At 42.0% G+C, this 19,921-nt stretch overlaps 1 protein-coding gene across 4 annotated transcripts in view; it reads right to left on the minus strand.

The window, feature by feature from the left end:
• Positions 1-19,921, minus strand: part of LOC135511172 (calcium-activated potassium channel subunit alpha-1a-like) — a 383,846-nt gene that overhangs the window by 153,473 nt on the left and 210,452 nt on the right. For all 4 annotated transcript variants that reach the window (XM_064932771.1, XM_064932770.1, XM_064932769.1 and 1 more), the window contains exons 4-5: positions 15,725-15,818; positions 2,664-2,775 (exon numbers count right to left, since the gene is read on the minus strand). In XM_064932771.1, coding sequence (XP_064788843.1) covers positions 2,664-2,775; positions 15,725-15,818 — 206 coding nt within the window. The remainder of the gene's footprint in view (positions 1-2,663; positions 2,776-15,724; positions 15,819-19,921) is intronic.

Here is a 19,921-nt window from a genome sequence, read left to right on the forward strand (position 1 = left end):
TGTGTTCTGAGCCCTCTCCTGTACTCCCTGTTCCCCCACGACTGAGCGGCCACGCACGCCTCCAACTCAATCATCAAGTTTGCGGACGACACAACAGTGGTAGGCTTGATTACCAACAACGACGAGACGGCCTACAGGGAGGAGGTGAGGTCCCTCGGAGTGTGGTGTCAGCACAATAACCTCACACTCAACGTCAACAAAACTAAGGAGATGATTGTGGACTTCAGGAAACAGCAGAGGGAACACCCCCCTATCCACATCGATGGAACAGTAGTGGAGAGGGTAGTAAGTTTTAAGTTCCTCGGCATACACATCACAGACAAACTGAATTGGTTCACTCACACAGACAGCATCGTGAAGAAGGCGCAGCAGCGCCTATTCAACCTCAGGAGGCTGAAGAAATTCGGCTTGTCACCAAAAGCACTCACAAACTTCTACAGATGCACAATCGAGAGCATCCTGGCGGGCTGTATCACCGCCTGGTACGACAACTGCTCCGCCCACAACCGTAAGGCTCTCCAGAGGGTAGTGAGGTCTGCACAACGCATCACCGGGGGCAAACTACCTGCCCTCCAGGACACCTACACCACCTGATGTTACAGGAAGGCCATAAAGATCATTAAGGACAACACCCACCCGAGCCACTGCCTGTTCACCCCGCTATCATCCAGAAGGCGAGATCAGTACAAGTGCATCAAAGCTGGGACCGAGAGACTGAAAAACAGCTTCTATCTCAAGGACTTCAGACTGTTAAACAGCAACCACTAACATTGAGTGGCTGCTGCCAACACACTGACTCAACTCCAGCCACTTTAATAATGGGAATTGATGGGAAATGATGTAAAATATATCACTAGCCACTTTAAACAATGCTACTTAATATAATGTTTACATACCCTACATTATTCATCTCATATGTATACATATATACTGTACTCTATATCATCTACTGCATCCTTATGTAATACATGTATCACTAGCCACTTTAACTATGCCACTTTGTTTACATACTCATCTCATATGTATATACTGTACTCGATACCATCTACTGTATCTTGCCTATGCTGCTCTGCACCATCACTCATTCATATCTTTATGTACATATTCTTTATCCCCTTACACTGTGTATAAGAAATTAGTTTTGGAATTGTTAGTTAGATTACTTGTTGGTTATAACTGCATTGTCGGAACTAGAAGCACAAGCATTTCGCTACACTCGCATTAACATCTGCTAACCATGTGTATGTGACAAATAAAATTTGATTTGATTTTGATTTACAGCTAACTCTAACCCTGGAGTCTGATGTAATATATACAGCTAACTCTAACCCAGGGGTCTGATGTAATATCTACAGCTAACTCTAACCCTGGAGTCTGATGTAATATCTACAGCTAACTCTAACCCTAGAGTCTGATGTAATGTAGAGTCTGATGTAATATCTTGTCGTGAAGTGTGTTTTGTCCTATATTTTTATTTTATTTTATTTTTAATCCCAGCCCCCATCCGCGCAGGAGGCCTTTTGCCTTTTGGTAGGCCGTCATTGTAAATAAAAATGTCTTGTCCTGACTTGCCTAGTTAAATAAATGTTCAATAAAATAAATAAATAAATGGATCACTGGGACAGTCATAGCTGTTGCTACATAACAAACACTTAAAACACATCAACACACAATCACACAGCAATAACCAAACATGTAATGTACGCTAGTGCAAACACACATTCTATTTCACACACGTGTTGTGTGTGTGTGGGACCGTTTCTGACCAGATGACCCTAAAATACACTGTCTGACGTACAGAACGTGTCCGTCCGCCTCCACACAAACAACATGTGACGTGAGTGGGCTGTTCGGGGGTGTATTCTTCTGTGTTATCTGACACATTCTCCTTCAAAGTGATTTTTTAATCTCACTGGCTTCCCCAGTATGAATAGATAAACACATACATAATTTATGAATGCATATTCATGGTGCGGAGAGGAGAATCTAGGCCATCTCAAAACAATGGCTTCCCTCCCAGTTTCCTTTTTCAACTACCTCCAGAAATAAAGAGGATGATTCAAGACTCCCTGCAGAGGAGAGCTACCTCCCAGTAAACAATTTCTGGTTACCTCTGCATTCCAAGAACGTTAGTAGGGACGTTCTGAGAATGTTAAAATAGCAACTTCTCTTTTTTTCCCCCTAAACACTTTATCATGATTTTTTTTTTTTGCAATTCAAATGTAAACCAAATTGGGACTCCATTGCAACTTTCCCTAATGTTATAGTAACATTCGCTGTTGGCTGGGCTCGGTCTTCTTTTCCATCAAACTACAGTATAATGTAGTGGGAGCGCAGAGAACGGCTAATTATAACCGAAGCCAATTTCAACCTTTTTCATCATCCTGTATAGCGAGTCAATGCTAACAATAGCGTCACCACGCTACTGCTGCATAGCCTACTGAGAAAAGTCAGCCTGATACAATCCAGGCCATTGTATGTTTCCCAGGCTGAACCTGTGGAGGGCGCTGTGCAAAGAATGTCCAATAGATGGCAACTAAGAGCTGTCATGACATTAAGTTTTCCAGGTACAATATTTTGCCATATAAATAACTCTCTCACTGCTCCGAGTCATTGTAGAGAAATGGAGAGAAATGTAGAAGGAGAAAAAGGTTTGTCCTTACCCAGCCAGCTCCTGTTCAAGTAGACAGATACGAAGACAGGAGGAACAGTGAAGAAGTCCACAACTGAGTTGACCTCCAGCCAGAACCACAGCTTATCATTGGCTGCTATGAACTGAAGGAGAAATAGAAGGGTAACACCAGTTAAATCCTGCACGTATACTGTATTGATGCAGTTATTGTGTGTTACAGGGGAAGGCGTATACTGTATTGATGCAGTTATTGTGTGTTACAGGGGAAGGCGTATACTGTGTTGATGCAGTTATTGTGTGTTACAGGGGAAGGCGTATACTGTGTTGATGCAGTTATTGTGTGTTACAGGGGAAGGCGTATACTGTATTGATGCAGTTATTGTGTGTTACAGGGGAAGGCGTATACTGTGTTGATGCAGTTATGGTGTGTTACAGGGGAAGGCGTATACTGTATTGATGCAGTTATGGTGTGTTACAGGGGAAGGCGTATACTGTGTTGATGCAGTTATTGTGTGTTACAGGGGAAGGCGTATACTGTATTGATGCAGTTATTGTGTGTTACAGGGGAAGGCGTATACTGTGTTGATGCAGTTATTGTGTGTTACAGGGGAAGGCGTATACTGTATTATGTTGATGCAGTTATTGTGTGTTACAGGGGAAGGCGTATACTGTGTTGATGCAGTTATTGTGTGTTACAGGGGAAGGCGTATACTGTGTTGATGCAGTTATTGTGTGTTACAGGGGAAGGCGTATACTGTGTTGATGCAGTTATTGTGTGTTACAGGGGAAGGCGTATACTGTATTGATGCAGTTATTGTGTGTTACAGGGGAAGGCGTATACTGTGTTGGTGCAGTTATGGTGTGTTACAGGGGAAGGCGTATACTGTATTGATGCAGTTATTGTGTGTTACAGGGGAAGGCGTATACTGTATTGATGCAGTTATTGTGTGTTACAGGGGAAGGCGTATACTGTGTTGATGCAGTTATTGTGTGTTACAGGGGAAGGCGTATACTGTGTTGATGCAGTTATTGTGTGTTACAGGGGAAGGCGTATACTGTGTTGATGCAGTTATTGTGTGTTACAGGGGAAGGCGTATACTGTATTATGTTGATGCAGTTATTGTGTGTTACAGGGGAAGGCGTATACTGTGTTGATGCAGTTATTGTGTGTTACAGGGGAAGGCGTATACTGTGTTGATGCAGTTATTGTGTGTTACAGGGGAAGGTGTATAGTGTATTATGTTGATGCAGTTATTGTGTGTTACAGGGGAAGGCGTATACTGTATTGATGCAGTTATTGTGTGTTACAGGGGAAGGCGTATACTGTATTGATGCAGTTATTGTGTGTTACAGGGGAAGGCGTATACTGTGTTGATGCAGTTATTGTGTGTTACAGGGGAAGGCGTATACTGTGTTGATGCAGTTATTGTGTGTTACAGGGGAAGGCGTATACTGTATTGATGCAGTTATTGTGTGTTACAGGGGAAGGCGTATACTGTGTTGATGCAGTTATTGTGTGTTACAGGGGAAGGCGTATACTGTGTTGATGCAGTTATTGTGTGTTACAGGGGAAGGCGTATACTGTGTTGATGCAGTTATTGTGTGTTACAGGGGAAGGCGTATACTGTGTTGATGCAGTTATTGTGTGTTACAGGGGAAGGCGTATACTGTGTTGATGCAGTTATTGTGTGTTACAGGGGAAGGCGTATACTGTGTTGATGCAGTTATTGTGTATTACAGGGGAAGGCGTATACTGTATTATGTTGATGCAGTTATTGTGTGTTACAGGGGAAGGCGTATACTGTATTGATGCAGTTATTGTGTATTACAGGGGAAGGCGTATACTGTATTGATGCAGTTATTGTGTGTTACAGGGGAAGGCGTATACTGTGTTGATGCAGTTATTGTGTGTTACAGGGGAAGGCGTATACTGTATTGATGCAGTTATTGTGTGTTACAGGGAAGGCGTATACTGTGTTGATGCAGTTATTGTGTGTTACAGGGGAAGGCGTATACTGTGTTGATGCAGTTATTGTGTGTTACAGGGGAAGGCGTATACTGTATTGATGCAGTTATTGTGTGTTACAGGGGAAGGCGTATACTGTGTTGATGCAGTTATTGTGTGTTACAGGGGAAGGCGTATACTGTATTATGTTGATGCAGTTATTGTGTGTTACAGGGGAAGGCGTATACTGTATTATGTTGATGCAGTTATTGTGTGTTACAGGGGAAGGCGTATACTGTATTATGTTGATGCAGTTATTGTGTGTTACAGGGGAAGGCGTATACTGTATTATGTTGATGCAGTTATTGTGTGTTACAGGGGAAGGCGTATACTGTATTATGTTGATGCAGTTATTGTGTGTTACAGGGGAAGGCGTATACTGTATTATGTTGATGCAGTTATTGTGTGTTACAGGGGAAGGCGTATACTGTGTTGATGCAGTTATTGTGTGTTACAGGGGAAGGCGTATACTGTGTTGATGCAGTTATTGTGTGTTACAGGGGAAGGCGTATACTGTATTATGTTGATGCAGTTATTGTGTGTTACAGGGGAAGGCGTATACTGTGTTGATGCAGTTATTGTGTGTTACAGGGGAAGGCGTATACTGTATTATGTTGATGCAGTTATTGTGTGTTACAGGGGAAGGCGTATACTGTATTATGTTGATGCAGTTATTGTGTGTTACAGGGGAAGGCGTATACTGTATTGATGCAGTTATTGTGTGTTACAGGGGAAGGCGTATACTGTGTTGATGCAGTTATTGTGTGTTACAGGGGAAGGCGTATACTGTATTATGTTGATGCAGTTATTGTGTGTTACAGGGGAAGGCGTATACTGTATTATGTTGATGCAGTTATTGTGTGTTACAGGGGAAGGCGTATACTGTATTATGTTGATGCAGTTATTGTGTGTTACAGGGGAAGGCGTATACTGTATTATGTTGATGCAGTTATTGTGTGTTACAGGGGAAGGCGTATACTGTATTATGTTGATGCAGTTATTGTGTGTTTACAGGGGAAGGCGTATACTGTATTATGTTGATGCAGTTATTGTGTGTTTACAGGGGAAGGCGTATACTGTATTATGTTGATGCAGTTATTGTGTGTTACAGGGGAAGGCGTATACTGTATTATGTTGATGCAGTTATTGTGTGTTTACAGGGGAAGGCGTATACTGTATTATGTTGATGCAGTTATTGTGTGTTTACAGGGGAAGGCGTATACTGTATTATGTTGATGCAGTTATTGTGTGTTACAGGGGAAGGCGTATACTGTATTATGTTGATGCAGTTATTGTGTGTTACAGGGGAAGGCGTATACTGTATTATGTTGATGCAGTTATTGTGTGTTTACAGGGGAAGGCGTATACTGTGTTGATGCAGTTATTGTGTGTTACAGGGGAAGGCGTATACTGTGTTGATGCAGTTATTGTGTGTTACAGGGGAAGGCGTATACTGTATTATGTTGATGCAGTTATTGTGTGTTACAGGGGAAGGCGTATACTGTGTTGATGCAGTTATTGTGTGTTACAGGGGAAGGCGTATACTGTATTATGTTGATGCAGTTATTGTGTGTTACAGGGGAAGGCGTATACTGTATTATGTTGATGCAGTTATTGTGTGTTACAGGGGAAGGCGTATACTGTATTGATGCAGTTATTGTGTGTTACAGGGGAAGGCGTATACTGTGTTGATGCAGTTATTGTGTGTTACAGGGGAAGGCGTATACTGTATTATGTTGATGCAGTTATTGTGTGTTACAGGGGAAGGCGTATACTGTATTATGTTGATGCAGTTATTGTGTGTTACAGGGGAAGGCGTATACTGTATTATGTTGATGCAGTTATTGTGTGTTACAGGGGAAGGCGTATACTGTATTATGTTGATGCAGTTATTGTGTGTTACAGGGGAAGGCGTATACTGTATTATGTTGATGCAGTTATTGTGTGTTTACAGGGGAAGGCGTATACTGTATTATGTTGATGCAGTTATTGTGTGTTTACAGGGGAAGGCGTATACTGTATTATGTTGATGCAGTTATTGTGTGTTACAGGGGAAGGCGTATACTGTATTATGTTGATGCAGTTATTGTGTGTTTACAGGGGAAGGCGTATACTGTATTATGTTGATGCAGTTATTGTGTGTTTACAGGGGAAGGCGTATACTGTATTATGTTGATGCAGTTATTGTGTGTTACAGGGAAGGCGTATACTGTATTATGTTGATGCAGTTATTGTGTGTTACAGGGGAAGGCGTATACTGTGTTGATGCAGTTATTGTGTGTTACAGGGGAAGGCGTATACTGTATTATGTTGATGCAGTTATTGTGTGTTACAGGGGAAGGCGTATACTGTATTATGTTGATGCAGTTATTGTGTGTTACAGGGAAGGCGTATACTGTGTTGATGCAGTTATTGTGTGTTACAGGGGAAGGCGTATACTGTATTGATGCAGTTATTGTGTGTTACAGGGGAAGGCGTATACTGTGTTGATGCAGTTATTGTGTGTTACAGGGGAAGGCGTATACTGTATTATGTTGATGCAGTTATTGTGTGTTACAGGGGAAGGCGTATACTGTGTTGATGCAGTTATTGTGTGTTACAGGGGAAGGCGTATACTGTGTTGATGCAGTTATTGTGTGTTACAGGGGAAGGCGTATACTGTGTTGATGCAGTTATTGTGTGTTACAGGGGAAGGCGTATACTGTATTGATGCAGTTATTGTGTGTTACAGGGGAAGGCGTATACTGTGTTGGTGCAGTTATGGTGTGTTACAGGGGAAGGCGTATACTGTATTGATGCAGTTATTGTGTGTTACAGGGGAAGGCGTATACTGTATTGATGCAGTTATTGTGTGTTACAGGGGAAGGCGTATACTGTGTTGATGCAGTTATTGTGTGTTACAGGGGAAGGCGTATACTGTGTTGATGCAGTTATTGTGTGTTACAGGGGAAGGCGTATACTGTGTTGATGCAGTTATTGTGTGTTACAGGGGAAGGCGTATACTGTATTATGTTGATGCAGTTATTGTGTGTTACAGGGGAAGGCGTATACTGTGTTGATGCAGTTATTGTGTGTTACAGGGGAAGGCGTATACTGTGTTGATGCAGTTATTGTGTGTTACAGGGGAAGGTGTATAGTGTATTATGTTGATGCAGTTATTGTGTGTTACAGGGGAAGGCGTATACTGTATTGATGCAGTTATTGTGTGTTACAGGGGAAGGCGTATACTGTATTGATGCAGTTATTGTGTGTTACAGGGGAAGGCGTATACTGTGTTGATGCAGTTATTGTGTGTTACAGGGGAAGGCGTATACTGTGTTGATGCAGTTATTGTGTGTTACAGGGGAAGGCGTATACTGTATTGATGCAGTTATTGTGTGTTACAGGGGAAGGCGTATACTGTGTTGATGCAGTTATTGTGTGTTACAGGGGAAGGCGTATACTGTGTTGATGCAGTTATTGTGTGTTACAGGGGAAGGCGTATACTGTGTTGATGCAGTTATTGTGTGTTACAGGGGAAGGCGTATACTGTGTTGATGCAGTTATTGTGTGTTACAGGGGAAGGCGTATACTGTGTTGATGCAGTTATTGTGTGTTACAGGGGAAGGCGTATACTGTGTTGATGCAGTTATTGTGTATTACAGGGGAAGGCGTATACTGTATTATGTTGATGCAGTTATTGTGTGTTACAGGGGAAGGCGTATACTGTATTGATGCAGTTATTGTGTATTACAGGGGAAGGCGTATAATGTATTGATGCAGTTATTGTGTGTTACAGGGAAGGCGTATACTGTGTTGATGCAGTTATTGTGTGTTACAGGGGAAGGCGTATACTGTATTGATGCAGTTATTGTGTGTTACAGGGGAAGGCGTATACTGTGTTGATGCAGTTATTGTGTGTTACAGGGGAAGGCGTATACTGTGTTGATGCAGTTATTGTGTGTTACAGGGGAAGGCGTATACTGTATTGATGCAGTTATTGTGTGTTACAGGGGAAGGCGTATACTGTGTTGATGCAGTTATTGTGTGTTACAGGGGAAGGCGTATACTGTATTATGTTGATGCAGTTATTGTGTGTTACAGGGGAAGGCGTATACTGTATTATGTTGATGCAGTTATTGTGTGTTACAGGGGAAGGCGTATACTGTATTATGTTGATGCAGTTATTGTGTGTTACAGGGGAAGGCGTATACTGTATTATGTTGATGCAGTTATTGTGTGTTACAGGGGAAGGCGTATACTGTATTATGTTGATGCAGTTATTGTGTGTTACAGGGGAAGGCGTATACTGTATTATGTTGATGCAGTTATTGTGTGTTACAGGGGAAGGCGTATACTGTATTATGTTGATGCAGTTATTGTGTGTTACAGGGGAAGGCGTATACTGTGTTGATGCAGTTATTGTGTGTTACAGGGGAAGGCGTATACTGTGTTGATGCAGTTATTGTGTGTTACAGGGGAAGGCGTATACTGTATTATGTTGATGCAGTTATTGTGTGTTACAGGGGAAGGCGTATACTGTGTTGATGCAGTTATTGTGTGTTACAGGGGAAGGCGTATACTGTATTATGTTGATGCAGTTATTGTGTGTTACAGGGGAAGGCGTATACTGTATTATGTTGATGCAGTTATTGTGTGTTACAGGGGAAGGCGTATACTGTATTGATGCAGTTATTGTGTGTTACAGGGGAAGGCGTATACTGTGTTGATGCAGTTATTGTGTGTTACAGGGGAAGGCGTATACTGTATTATGTTGATGCAGTTATTGTGTGTTACAGGGGAAGGCGTATACTGTATTATGTTGATGCAGTTATTGTGTGTTACAGGGGAAGGCGTATACTGTATTATGTTGATGCAGTTATTGTGTGTTACAGGGGAAGGCGTATACTGTATTATGTTGATGCAGTTATTGTGTGTTACAGGGGAAGGCGTATACTGTATTATGTTGATGCAGTTATTGTGTGTTTACAGGGGAAGGCGTATACTGTATTATGTTGATGCAGTTATTGTGTGTTTACAGGGGAAGGCGTATACTGTATTATGTTGATGCAGTTATTGTGTGTTACAGGGGAAGGCGTATACTGTATTATGTTGATGCAGTTATTGTGTGTTTACAGGGGAAGGCGTATACTGTATTATGTTGATGCAGTTATTGTGTGTTTACAGGGGAAGGCGTATACTGTATTATGTTGATGCAGTTATTGTGTGTTACAGGGGAAGGCGTATACTGTATTATGTTGATGCAGTTATTGTGTGTTACAGGGGAAGGCGTATACTGTATTATGTTGATGCAGTTATTGTGTGTTTACAGGGGAAGGCGTATACTGTGTTGATGCAGTTATTGTGTGTTACAGGGGAAGGCGTATACTGTGTTGATGCAGTTATTGTGTGTTACAGGGGAAGGCGTATACTGTATTATGTTGATGCAGTTATTGTGTGTTACAGGGGAAGGCGTATACTGTGTTGATGCAGTTATTGTGTGTTACAGGGGAAGGCGTATACTGTATTATGTTGATGCAGTTATTGTGTGTTACAGGGGAAGGCGTATACTGTATTATGTTGATGCAGTTATTGTGTGTTACAGGGGAAGGCGTATACTGTATTGATGCAGTTATTGTGTGTTACAGGGGAAGGCGTATACTGTGTTGATGCAGTTATTGTGTGTTACAGGGGAAGGCGTATACTGTATTATGTTGATGCAGTTATTGTGTGTTACAGGGGAAGGCGTATACTGTATTATGTTGATGCAGTTATTGTGTGTTACAGGGGAAGGCGTATACTGTATTATGTTGATGCAGTTATTGTGTGTTACAGGGGAAGGCGTATACTGTATTATGTTGATGCAGTTATTGTGTGTTACAGGGGAAGGCGTATACTGTATTATGTTGATGCAGTTATTGTGTGTTTACAGGGGAAGGCGTATACTGTATTATGTTGATGCAGTTATTGTGTGTTTACAGGGGAAGGCGTATACTGTATTATGTTGATGCAGTTATTGTGTGTTACAGGGGAAGGCGTATACTGTATTATGTTGATGCAGTTATTGTGTGTTTACAGGGGAAGGCGTATACTGTATTATGTTGATGCAGTTATTGTGTGTTTACAGGGGAAGGCGTATACTGTATTATGTTGATGCAGTTATTGTGTGTTACAGGGGAAGGCGTATACTGTATTATGTTGATGCAGTTATTGTGTGTTACAGGGGAAGGCGTATACTGTGTTGATGCAGTTATTGTGTGTTACAGGGGAAGGCGTATACTGTGTTGATGCAGTTATTGTGTGTTACAGGGGAAGGCGTATACTGTATTATGTTGATGCAGTTATTGTGTGTTACAGGGGAAGGCGTATACTGTATTATGTTGATGCAGTTATTGTGTGTTACAGGGGAAGGCGTATACTGTATTGATGCAGTTATTGTGTGTTACAGGGGAAGGCGTATACTGTGTTGATGCAGTTATTGTGTGTTACAGGGGAAGGCGTATACTGTATTATGTTGATGCAGTTATTGTGTGTTACAGGGGAAGGCGTATACTGTATTATGTTGATGCAGTTATTGTGTGTTACAGGGGAAGGCGTATACTGTATTATGTTGATGCAGTTATTGTGTGTTACAGGGGAAGGCGTATACTGTATTATGTTGATGCAGTTATTGTGTGTTACAGGGGAAGGCGTATACTGTATTATGTTGATGCAGTTATTGTGTGTTTACAGGGGAAGGCGTATACTGTATTATGTTGATGCAGTTATTGTGTGTTTACAGGGGAAGGCGTATACTGTATTATGTTGATGCAGTTATTGTGTGTTACAGGGGAAGGCGTATACTGTATTATGTTGATGCAGTTATTGTGTGTTTACAGGGGAAGGCGTATACTGTATTATGTTGATGCAGTTATTGTGTGTTTACAGGGGAAGGCGTATACTGTATTATGTTGATGCAGTTATTGTGTGTTACAGGGGAAGGCGTATACTGTATTATGTTGATGCAGTTATTGTGTGTTACAGGGGAAGGCGTATACTGTGTTGATGCAGTTATTGTGTGTTACAGGGGAAGGCGTATACTGTGTTGATGCAGTTATTGTGTGTTACAGGGGAAGGCGTATACTGTATTATGTTGATGCAGTTATTGTGTGTTACAGGGGAAGGCGTATACTGTATTATGTTGATGCAGTTATTGTGTGTTACAGGGGAAGGCGTATACTGTATTATGTTGATGCAGTTATTGTGTGTTACAGGGGAAGGCGTATACTGTATTATGTTGATGCAGTTATTGTGTGTTTACAGGGGAAGGCGTATACTGTATTATGTTGATGCAGTTATTGTGTGTTACAGGGGAAGGCGTATACTGTATTATGTTGATGCAGTTATTGTGTGTTACAGGGGAAGGCGTATACTGTATTATGTTGATGCAGTTATTGTGTGTTACAGGGGAAGGCGTATACTGTATTATGTTGATGCAGTTATTGTGTGTTACAGGGGAAGGCGTATACTGTATTATGTTGATGCAGTTATTGTGTGTTACAGGGGAAGGCGTATACTGTATTATGTTGATGCAGTTATTGTGTGTTACAGGGGAAGGCGTATACTGTATTATGTTGATGCAGTTATTGTGTGTTACAGGGGAAGGCGTATACTGTATTATGTTGATGCAGTTATTGTGTGTTACAGGGGAAGGCGTATACTGTATTATGTTGATGCAGTTATTGTGTGTTACAGGGGAAGGCGTATACTGTATTATGTTGATGCAGTTATTGTGTGTTACAGGGGAAGGCGTATACTGTATTATGTTGATGCAGTTATTGTGTGTTACAGGGGAAGGCGTATACTGTATTATGTTGATGCAGTTATTGTGTGTTACAGGGGAAGGCGTATACTGTATTATGTTGATGCAGTTATTGTGTGTTTACAGGCAACTAGAATCAGCCACAGGATGATTTCTGTCGGAGCAGATCGTCGGGGGAAGGGAACATAATTATAATCATTTGTACTATGCAAATTGACCACAACTAAGCCCAAAAAGAGATTATATTTCAAAATAACAATTTCATACCTGGATTACTGAACATTGAGACACGATCACATACATCTTTTTTTAAATGTATTTGTGAGAATACTTGGAAATGGATTACCTCAATAAATAAATTAATTGCGGTTGATTTCGGTCTTTTTTGACCAAAAACAAAACTCAACAAACAAACGTGGTTGTTTATTTGTATTAAAAACTGATTGTATTGGAAGACTTCTCATTGGCTGCTATGAACTGGAGGGAGGCGTAGAAGTAACGATTCATGGGGGTAACACGTTCCTTATGATCCATGCTGCAGGTTAAATGTGTTGCTTCTATTTCTCATTCATTTCATAGCAGGCTGTAGGTACAATGACTTACGACGCCATCATAATGCATTTTAATAGTTACCAGGAGCATTTATGGCCACTTTACAATGTGCTATTATCTCATAAAGATCATCGCTGAATGGAAAACAGAGGTGTTAAACTTAAATCTCATTATTTTATTTTATAAGAGTTCAAGTATAGTTCTTATTGTTTTATTTGAACCTTGAGCATATAGCAACATAATACATGCATTTCATATACTGTATCTAAGTATAAGATGTACAGTGCATTCAGGAAGTATTCAGACCCCTTGACTTTTTCCACACTTTGTTACATTTGAGCCCTATTCAAAAAATGGATCATTTTATCCCCCTCATCAATCCACACACAATACCTCATTATGATAAAGCAAAAATCGTTTTTTTATTTACATAACTTTTCAGACCCTATTTACTCAGTACTTTGTTTAAGCACCTTTGGCAGTGATTACAGCCTCAAATCTTCTTGGGTATGACGCTACAAGCTTGGTACAACTGTTTTTGGGGAGTTTCACCAATTCTTCTCTGTGGATCCTCTCAAACTCTGTCAGGTTGGATGGGGATCGTCCCTGCACAGCTATATTCAAATCTCTCCAGAGATGTTCGATCAGGTTCAAGTCCTGGTTCTGGCTGGGCCACTCAAGGACAATCAGAGACTTCTGCATTGTCTTGGCTGTGTGCTTAGGGTTGTTGTCCTGTTGGAAGTTGAACTTTTGCCCCAGTCAGAGGTCCTGAGGAGCTCTGGAGCAGGTTTTCATCAAGGATCTCTCTCTGTACTTTGCTCTGTTCATTTTTCTGACTAGTCTCCTCGTCCCTGCTGCTGAAAAACATCCCGACAGCATAATGCTACCACCACCATGCTTCACAGTAGGGATGGTGTCAGGTTTACTCCAGACGTGATGCTTGGCATTCAGACCAGAGTTCAAACTTGGTTTCATCAGACCAGAGAATCTTGTTTCTCAAAGTATGAGAGTCCTTTAGGTGCTTTATGTCAAACTCCAAGTGGGCTGTCATGTGCCGTTTACTGAGGAGTAGCTTCATACTGGCCATTCTACCTACCATAGAGGCCTGATTGGTAGAGTACTGCAGAGATGGTTGTCCTTCTGGAAGGTTCTCCCAGCTCTGTCAGAGTGACCATCGGTTTCTTGGTCACCTTCCTGACCAAGGCTCTTCTCCCCCGATTGCTCATTTTGGCCAGGCGGCCAGCTCTAGGAAGAGTCTTGGTGGTTCCAAACTTCTTCCATTTAAGAATGATGAAAGCACTGTGTTCTTGGGGATCTTCAATGCTGCAGAAATGTTTTAGTACTCTTCCCCAGATCTATGCCTCGACACAATCCTGTCTCTGAGCTCAACGGACAATTCAAACCTTGGTTTTGATCTGACATGCACTGTCAACTGTGGGACCTTAAACAGCCTTTCCCGAATCATGTCCAATCAATTGAATTTACCACAGGTGGACTCTAATCAAGTTGTAGGAACATCTCAAGGATGATCAATGGAAACAGGATGAACCTGAGCTCAATTTCGAGTCTCATAGCAAAGGGTCTGAATTCTTATGTAAATGAAGTATTTCTGTTTTTCTAAAAACCTGTTTTCATATTGTCATTATGGGGTATTGTATGTAGATTGATGAGAAACAATGCTTATTTAATCCATTTTAGAATAAGACCGTATGATATATAATGTATAAGAGAGAATCTATCATTAACAAAAGTAGCCAGAAGCCACTAGCGCAGTCAAATGCCAGAGTAAATAGGCTTTTTTTTCTTCCTTTTTCACCCCAATTTCGTGATATCCAATGGTAGTCACAGTCTTGTCCCATTGCTGCAACACCTGTATGGACTTGGGAGAGGCGAAGGTCGAGAGCCGTGCGTACTCCAAAAGACTACCCAGCCAAGCCGCACTGCTTCTTGACACAATGCCCGCTTAACCCTCAGGCCAGCCACACATATGTGTTGGAAGAAACACTGTACACCTGGCGACCGTGCATGTGCCTGGCCCACAACAATATTCGCTAGAGAGCGATCGGACAAGGACATCCCGGCAGGCCAAACCCGCCCGTAACCCAGACGACGCTGGGCCAATTGTGCGCCCCCCCCCCATGGGTGCGACAGTGCCTGGACTTGAACCAGGATCTCTAGCTAGCAGTGTGATACAGTGCCTTAGACCCTTGTGCCACTTGGGAGGCCGTAAATAGGCATTTTAACATCATACATTTTTCCGGTGTTATACAATGGGTCGGTCTAATCTTTGGAGGATTTTGGAGGATATATTTTGGAGGATATATTGGTACGGTTTGCCGGCACTCGACTTCGTCTCGGGCCTAACAACACATGTGCCAATATATCCTCCAAACACCGGCTTCTAGGGCCTTATATCACTGAAGTAACTTGTGGAATAGAAACTGTCTGAAACGTGGTTTTAACCAATCAGCATTCAGGACCCACATGTTGTATAAAACATGTTAACTCTCAGGCGAGGGCTGTCTCTAGATCACTTTCCTGACATCCTTCCCTGACATACAGCCTGTTGTTTGTGAATAGTCAGTGTTGTGATTCATGTGGAGTTGTGGACTTTATTCATTCATCCAGGGTTTCAGGCAGGCTTTTTCTCCAATGGCTTTGGGAGTGCACCAAGTCAGTACTATGTCAATACAGCTCCCACCATTAGAGAGATGAGTGTGTGTGCACGTGGCGTTAATAGGGCGTTAGTACTTACCCGCAAGCCAAAGTAGAGGAGGAAGAAGACATTGAAGAACATGTCGATCTGTAACGTGAAATCTTTGTAGAAATTCTGACAGGATTCTATGGGACTGTAAAAAAGACAAAAAGAAGAAAAGGTCACATAAATATTCATACTCTATTACAATATTATAAACTGGGTGGGTCGAGCCCTGAATGTTGACTGGCTGACGGCCGTGGTATATCAGACCGATTCCACGGCTATGACAAAACATTTATTTTTACTGTTGTAATTACCTTGGTAACCAGTTTATAATAGCAATAAGGCACCTTGGGGGTTTGTGGTATATGAGCTAATATACCACAGCTAAGGGCTGTGTCCAGGCACTGCGCGATGCGTCGTGCATTAGACCAGCCCTTAGTCGTGGTATATTGGCCATATACCACACCCCCTCTTGTCTTATTGATAAATATATGTCACAGTCTGGGGTACCCCACGTAGCCAGGGGATTTCACAAGATGCAAACAGAACAAACCTACACACTAGCCTAGTTAACCAGTCTTCATGTTTACCTTATGATTAACCAGTTAGTAAGCAATACTAACCAACATGCCACTCCATAAATGGTACAACTGAGTTTTTGCATGGAAAATAAGACATTCAAATTCACCACAGTGGTTGTGAGCAACAGACATGAATATTCAATATGGGAGTTGGTGGCCTAATGGCATTTATAGGCTCCTTCAGACAGTCAACAGTGAAGGACAGCATCTCCTCACAGCAAATGGCTAGTGTATTGAGAAGCCCAGTGGGAGCAAGAGAATGTGGGTTTGAATGGTTCCCAGGGGTAGAAGACTAAGAGAGAGAGAGGGGTTTGATCATCATCGTCTACATAACATAAAACATCTTAATGGGGGGGGAGGGGGAGGAGTTGTGTGAGGAATTATTATGACATAGGAACAAAGACTGCTGTTTTGATGGCTAGGTGATTTATGAGTAAGTTAAGTATGTCTTAGCAGAGCAGTCTTTAACATGGCATGAATCTTGGTCTGTGGCCAAACAGATTCAAATCCATCTGTTAATATGGATAAAGAGTTAAAACAGCTCCTGAATGATTTAATTGAGTTAAAAGCTGTTTTTTTTCTCCGAGGTGGCCACCCAGTCAGTGGACAGAGGTTAATAGCGTTGGACCCCTCAGTAGAATTGCCATTGATCCGGTCTGAATACACAATTATTTACACACTACTAACCCTCCGATCTTCTATAAAACTAACAGTAATGTGAAAACAAACTCAACTATGAATCACACAGCGAATCCATACATATATTGTGCTGAGATGATCAACTTAAATTTGGTGGTGGTGTATGGTCTGAAAGCCCCCTGAATGGACTGGACTCAGGAAATAGATTACATTTAATCAGATATCAAACCAAAACCCAACCGGAGTGTGTGTGTGTGTGTGTGTGTACCTGCGTGCGTTTGTCTGCTTACATTGCTCTGCAACACACACGCGCGCACGCACGCACGCACGCACGCACACACACACACACACACACACACACACACACACACACACACACACACTCAAAAGCACAGAACAGCCTTCTAATTGCCCCTAATGCTCCAAGTGAAATATTTTGACTGCCTATGCTACTCCCCTCCTCTTCATCATCATCAATAGCAACCCAGGCAGATGCTTCGTTCTACAGTGCACCACACAGTGAAAGCAACATTTGGCCATGTGGCAGGCACATTCCAGAAGGTGTGCCCTCATTCCAGCTAAACACTGACCCGCCTGTCAAGGCTTTTCAATAACACAGGAAGTGCTTAAGAACAGACCCCTTGATTGGCTATTTGAAAATAGCTGGCCTGATAGGATTGAAGTTCAACATGTAGCTACGTGTAGTTGGCTGGCTAATATTAACTAGCTGGCCTGGCACATCGTTGCCCATGAAAGGAAGTTAGGCTAGTGAGCAAGAATTTTAGCCAGGTAGCCTAGGACAACAAAAACTAAAAAGCGTGTACTGTATGACAAGAGTCATAGACTGTTTAGGCAACATGAAAGAGGACGGCATTGGTATTTCTCTATAAGTAGGGTGAGACAACATGTCTTTTCTACTTGCACACACACAGAAATCAGTACCAGGGCCAGCCACATCATATTTAGCTTATGATGATTGGACTAAATCGTTTTTCGTATCTTTTAGTTGTCACTGTATTAGACTAAGCATAGGTGATTAGATAATGTTGAAGTTGAAATGGCGCTGGAATAGTGGAGGCAGCAACTGTTTCTTTGCAACTTGAGGTAACTCTAAATCAATAGTTGTTTAGTTAAAATGTTGGAAACATTAACTTGCTTGACTGTGCTGTAACTGTTTGTGACATGCAATATGTTTTGTGGACTTCACTGGACAGATGTTGCTCTCTGATTTTGTGATGAAACAAAGGTGTGATTGAATTTATTCTGCCACTGTGTCTTCTTATTGTCTTGGCATTAGGCCTATATATCACGGTGAGAAGGCATATGAACTAACAGGTTATAGTGCAAACAAAGCAATTCAAATCAAATTGTACTAGTCACATATGTCAAATACAACAGTGAAATGTTTGCTTACGAGCACCTAACCAACAATGAAGGTTAAAAAAATATGGATTAGAAAAATAAATAAAAGTAACAACCTTGGCCAAGATGTTCAAACGTTCATAGATGACGAGCAGGGTCAAATAATAATAATCACAGTGGTTGTAGAGGGTGCAACAGGTCGGCACCTCAGGAGTAAATTGTCAGTTGGCTTTTCATAGCCGATCATTCAGAGTTAAAGACAGCAGGTGCGGTAGAGAGAGAGAGAGTTGAAAACAGCAGGACTGGGACAAGGTAGCACGTCCGGTGAAAAGGTCAGGGTTCCATAGCCGCAGGCAGAGCAGTTGAGGTGGGAAAGGCTAGTGTGGAGTGCAATAGAGATTGCATCATCTGTGGATCTGTTGGGGTGGTATGCAAATTGGAGATGGTCTAGGGTTTCTGGGACAATGGTGTTGATGTGAGCAATGACCAGCCTTTCAAAGCACTTCATGGCTACAGACGTGAATGCTACGGGTCGGTAATCATTTCAGCAGGTTACCTTAGTGTTCTTGGGCACAGGCACTATGGTGGTCTGCTTAAAAGATGTTGGTATTACAGACTCGGACAGGGAGAGGTTGAAAATCTCAGTGAAGACAGTTGGTCAGCGCATGCTCGCAACACGCATCCTGGTATACCGTCTGGCCCTGCAGCCTTGTGAATGTTGACCTGCTTCCGGGTTAGAGTCCCCTCCTTGAAAGCGGCAGCCCTTAAGCTCAGTGCGGATGTTGCCTGTAATCCATGGTTTCTGGTTGGGGTATTAACGTACGGTCACTGTGGAGACAATGTCATCAATGCACTTTTTTATGAAGCCAATGAAAGATGTGGTATACTCCTCAATGCCATCGGAGGGATCCCGGAACATATTCCAGTCTGTGCGAGCAAAACAATCCTGTAGCTTAGCATCTGCTTCCTCTGACCAATTTTTTATTGATCTAGTCACTGGTGCTTCCTGCTTTAATTTGTGCTTGTAAGCAGGAATCAGGGAGTTTTTTTTCTCTGTTTGCACAATTAACATGCTGACAGAAATTTGTTAAAAAGGATTTAAGTTTCCCTGCATTGAAGTCCCCGGCTACGAGGAGCATCGCTTCTGGGTGAGCGTTTTCTTGTTTGCTTATAGCGGAATACAACTCATTCAATGCTGTCTTAGTGCCAGCCTCTGACTGTGGTGATATGTAAAACAGCTACGAAAAATACAGATGAGAACTCTCTAGGTATAGTGTGGTCTACGGCTTATCACAAGATACTCTACCTCAGGCGAGCAATAGTTTGAGACTTCCTTAGATATCATAGTCCGCCACCCCTTGTCATACCATACACGCCGCTGTTCTATCCTGGCGATACAGCGTATAACCAGCCAGACTTTGTGGCTGTGTTAACTAGTGAGGAGCCTGTTTTATAGAGGATCTAGAAATAGATGTAAATACAGGCCTGGCTGACACACCAAGTTACTGTACAAAGACAGAGTCAGCAATAACACCACCACCACCCCTCCCTCCCCATTCCTGTATAAACTGGCTAGGCATAGTAGCTCCAGATTTACAGCTTAACCAACCAAACAATGAGATGGCAATTTTAGCATCTGAAATTGAAAGATATGATTGTGAGACAGAAT

This window comes from Oncorhynchus masou, chromosome 23, assembly GCF_036934945.1.
Source record: "Oncorhynchus masou masou isolate Uvic2021 chromosome 23, UVic_Omas_1.1, whole genome shotgun sequence".
NCBI classification, from domain to species: Eukaryota; Metazoa; Chordata; class Actinopteri; order Salmoniformes; family Salmonidae; genus Oncorhynchus; species Oncorhynchus masou.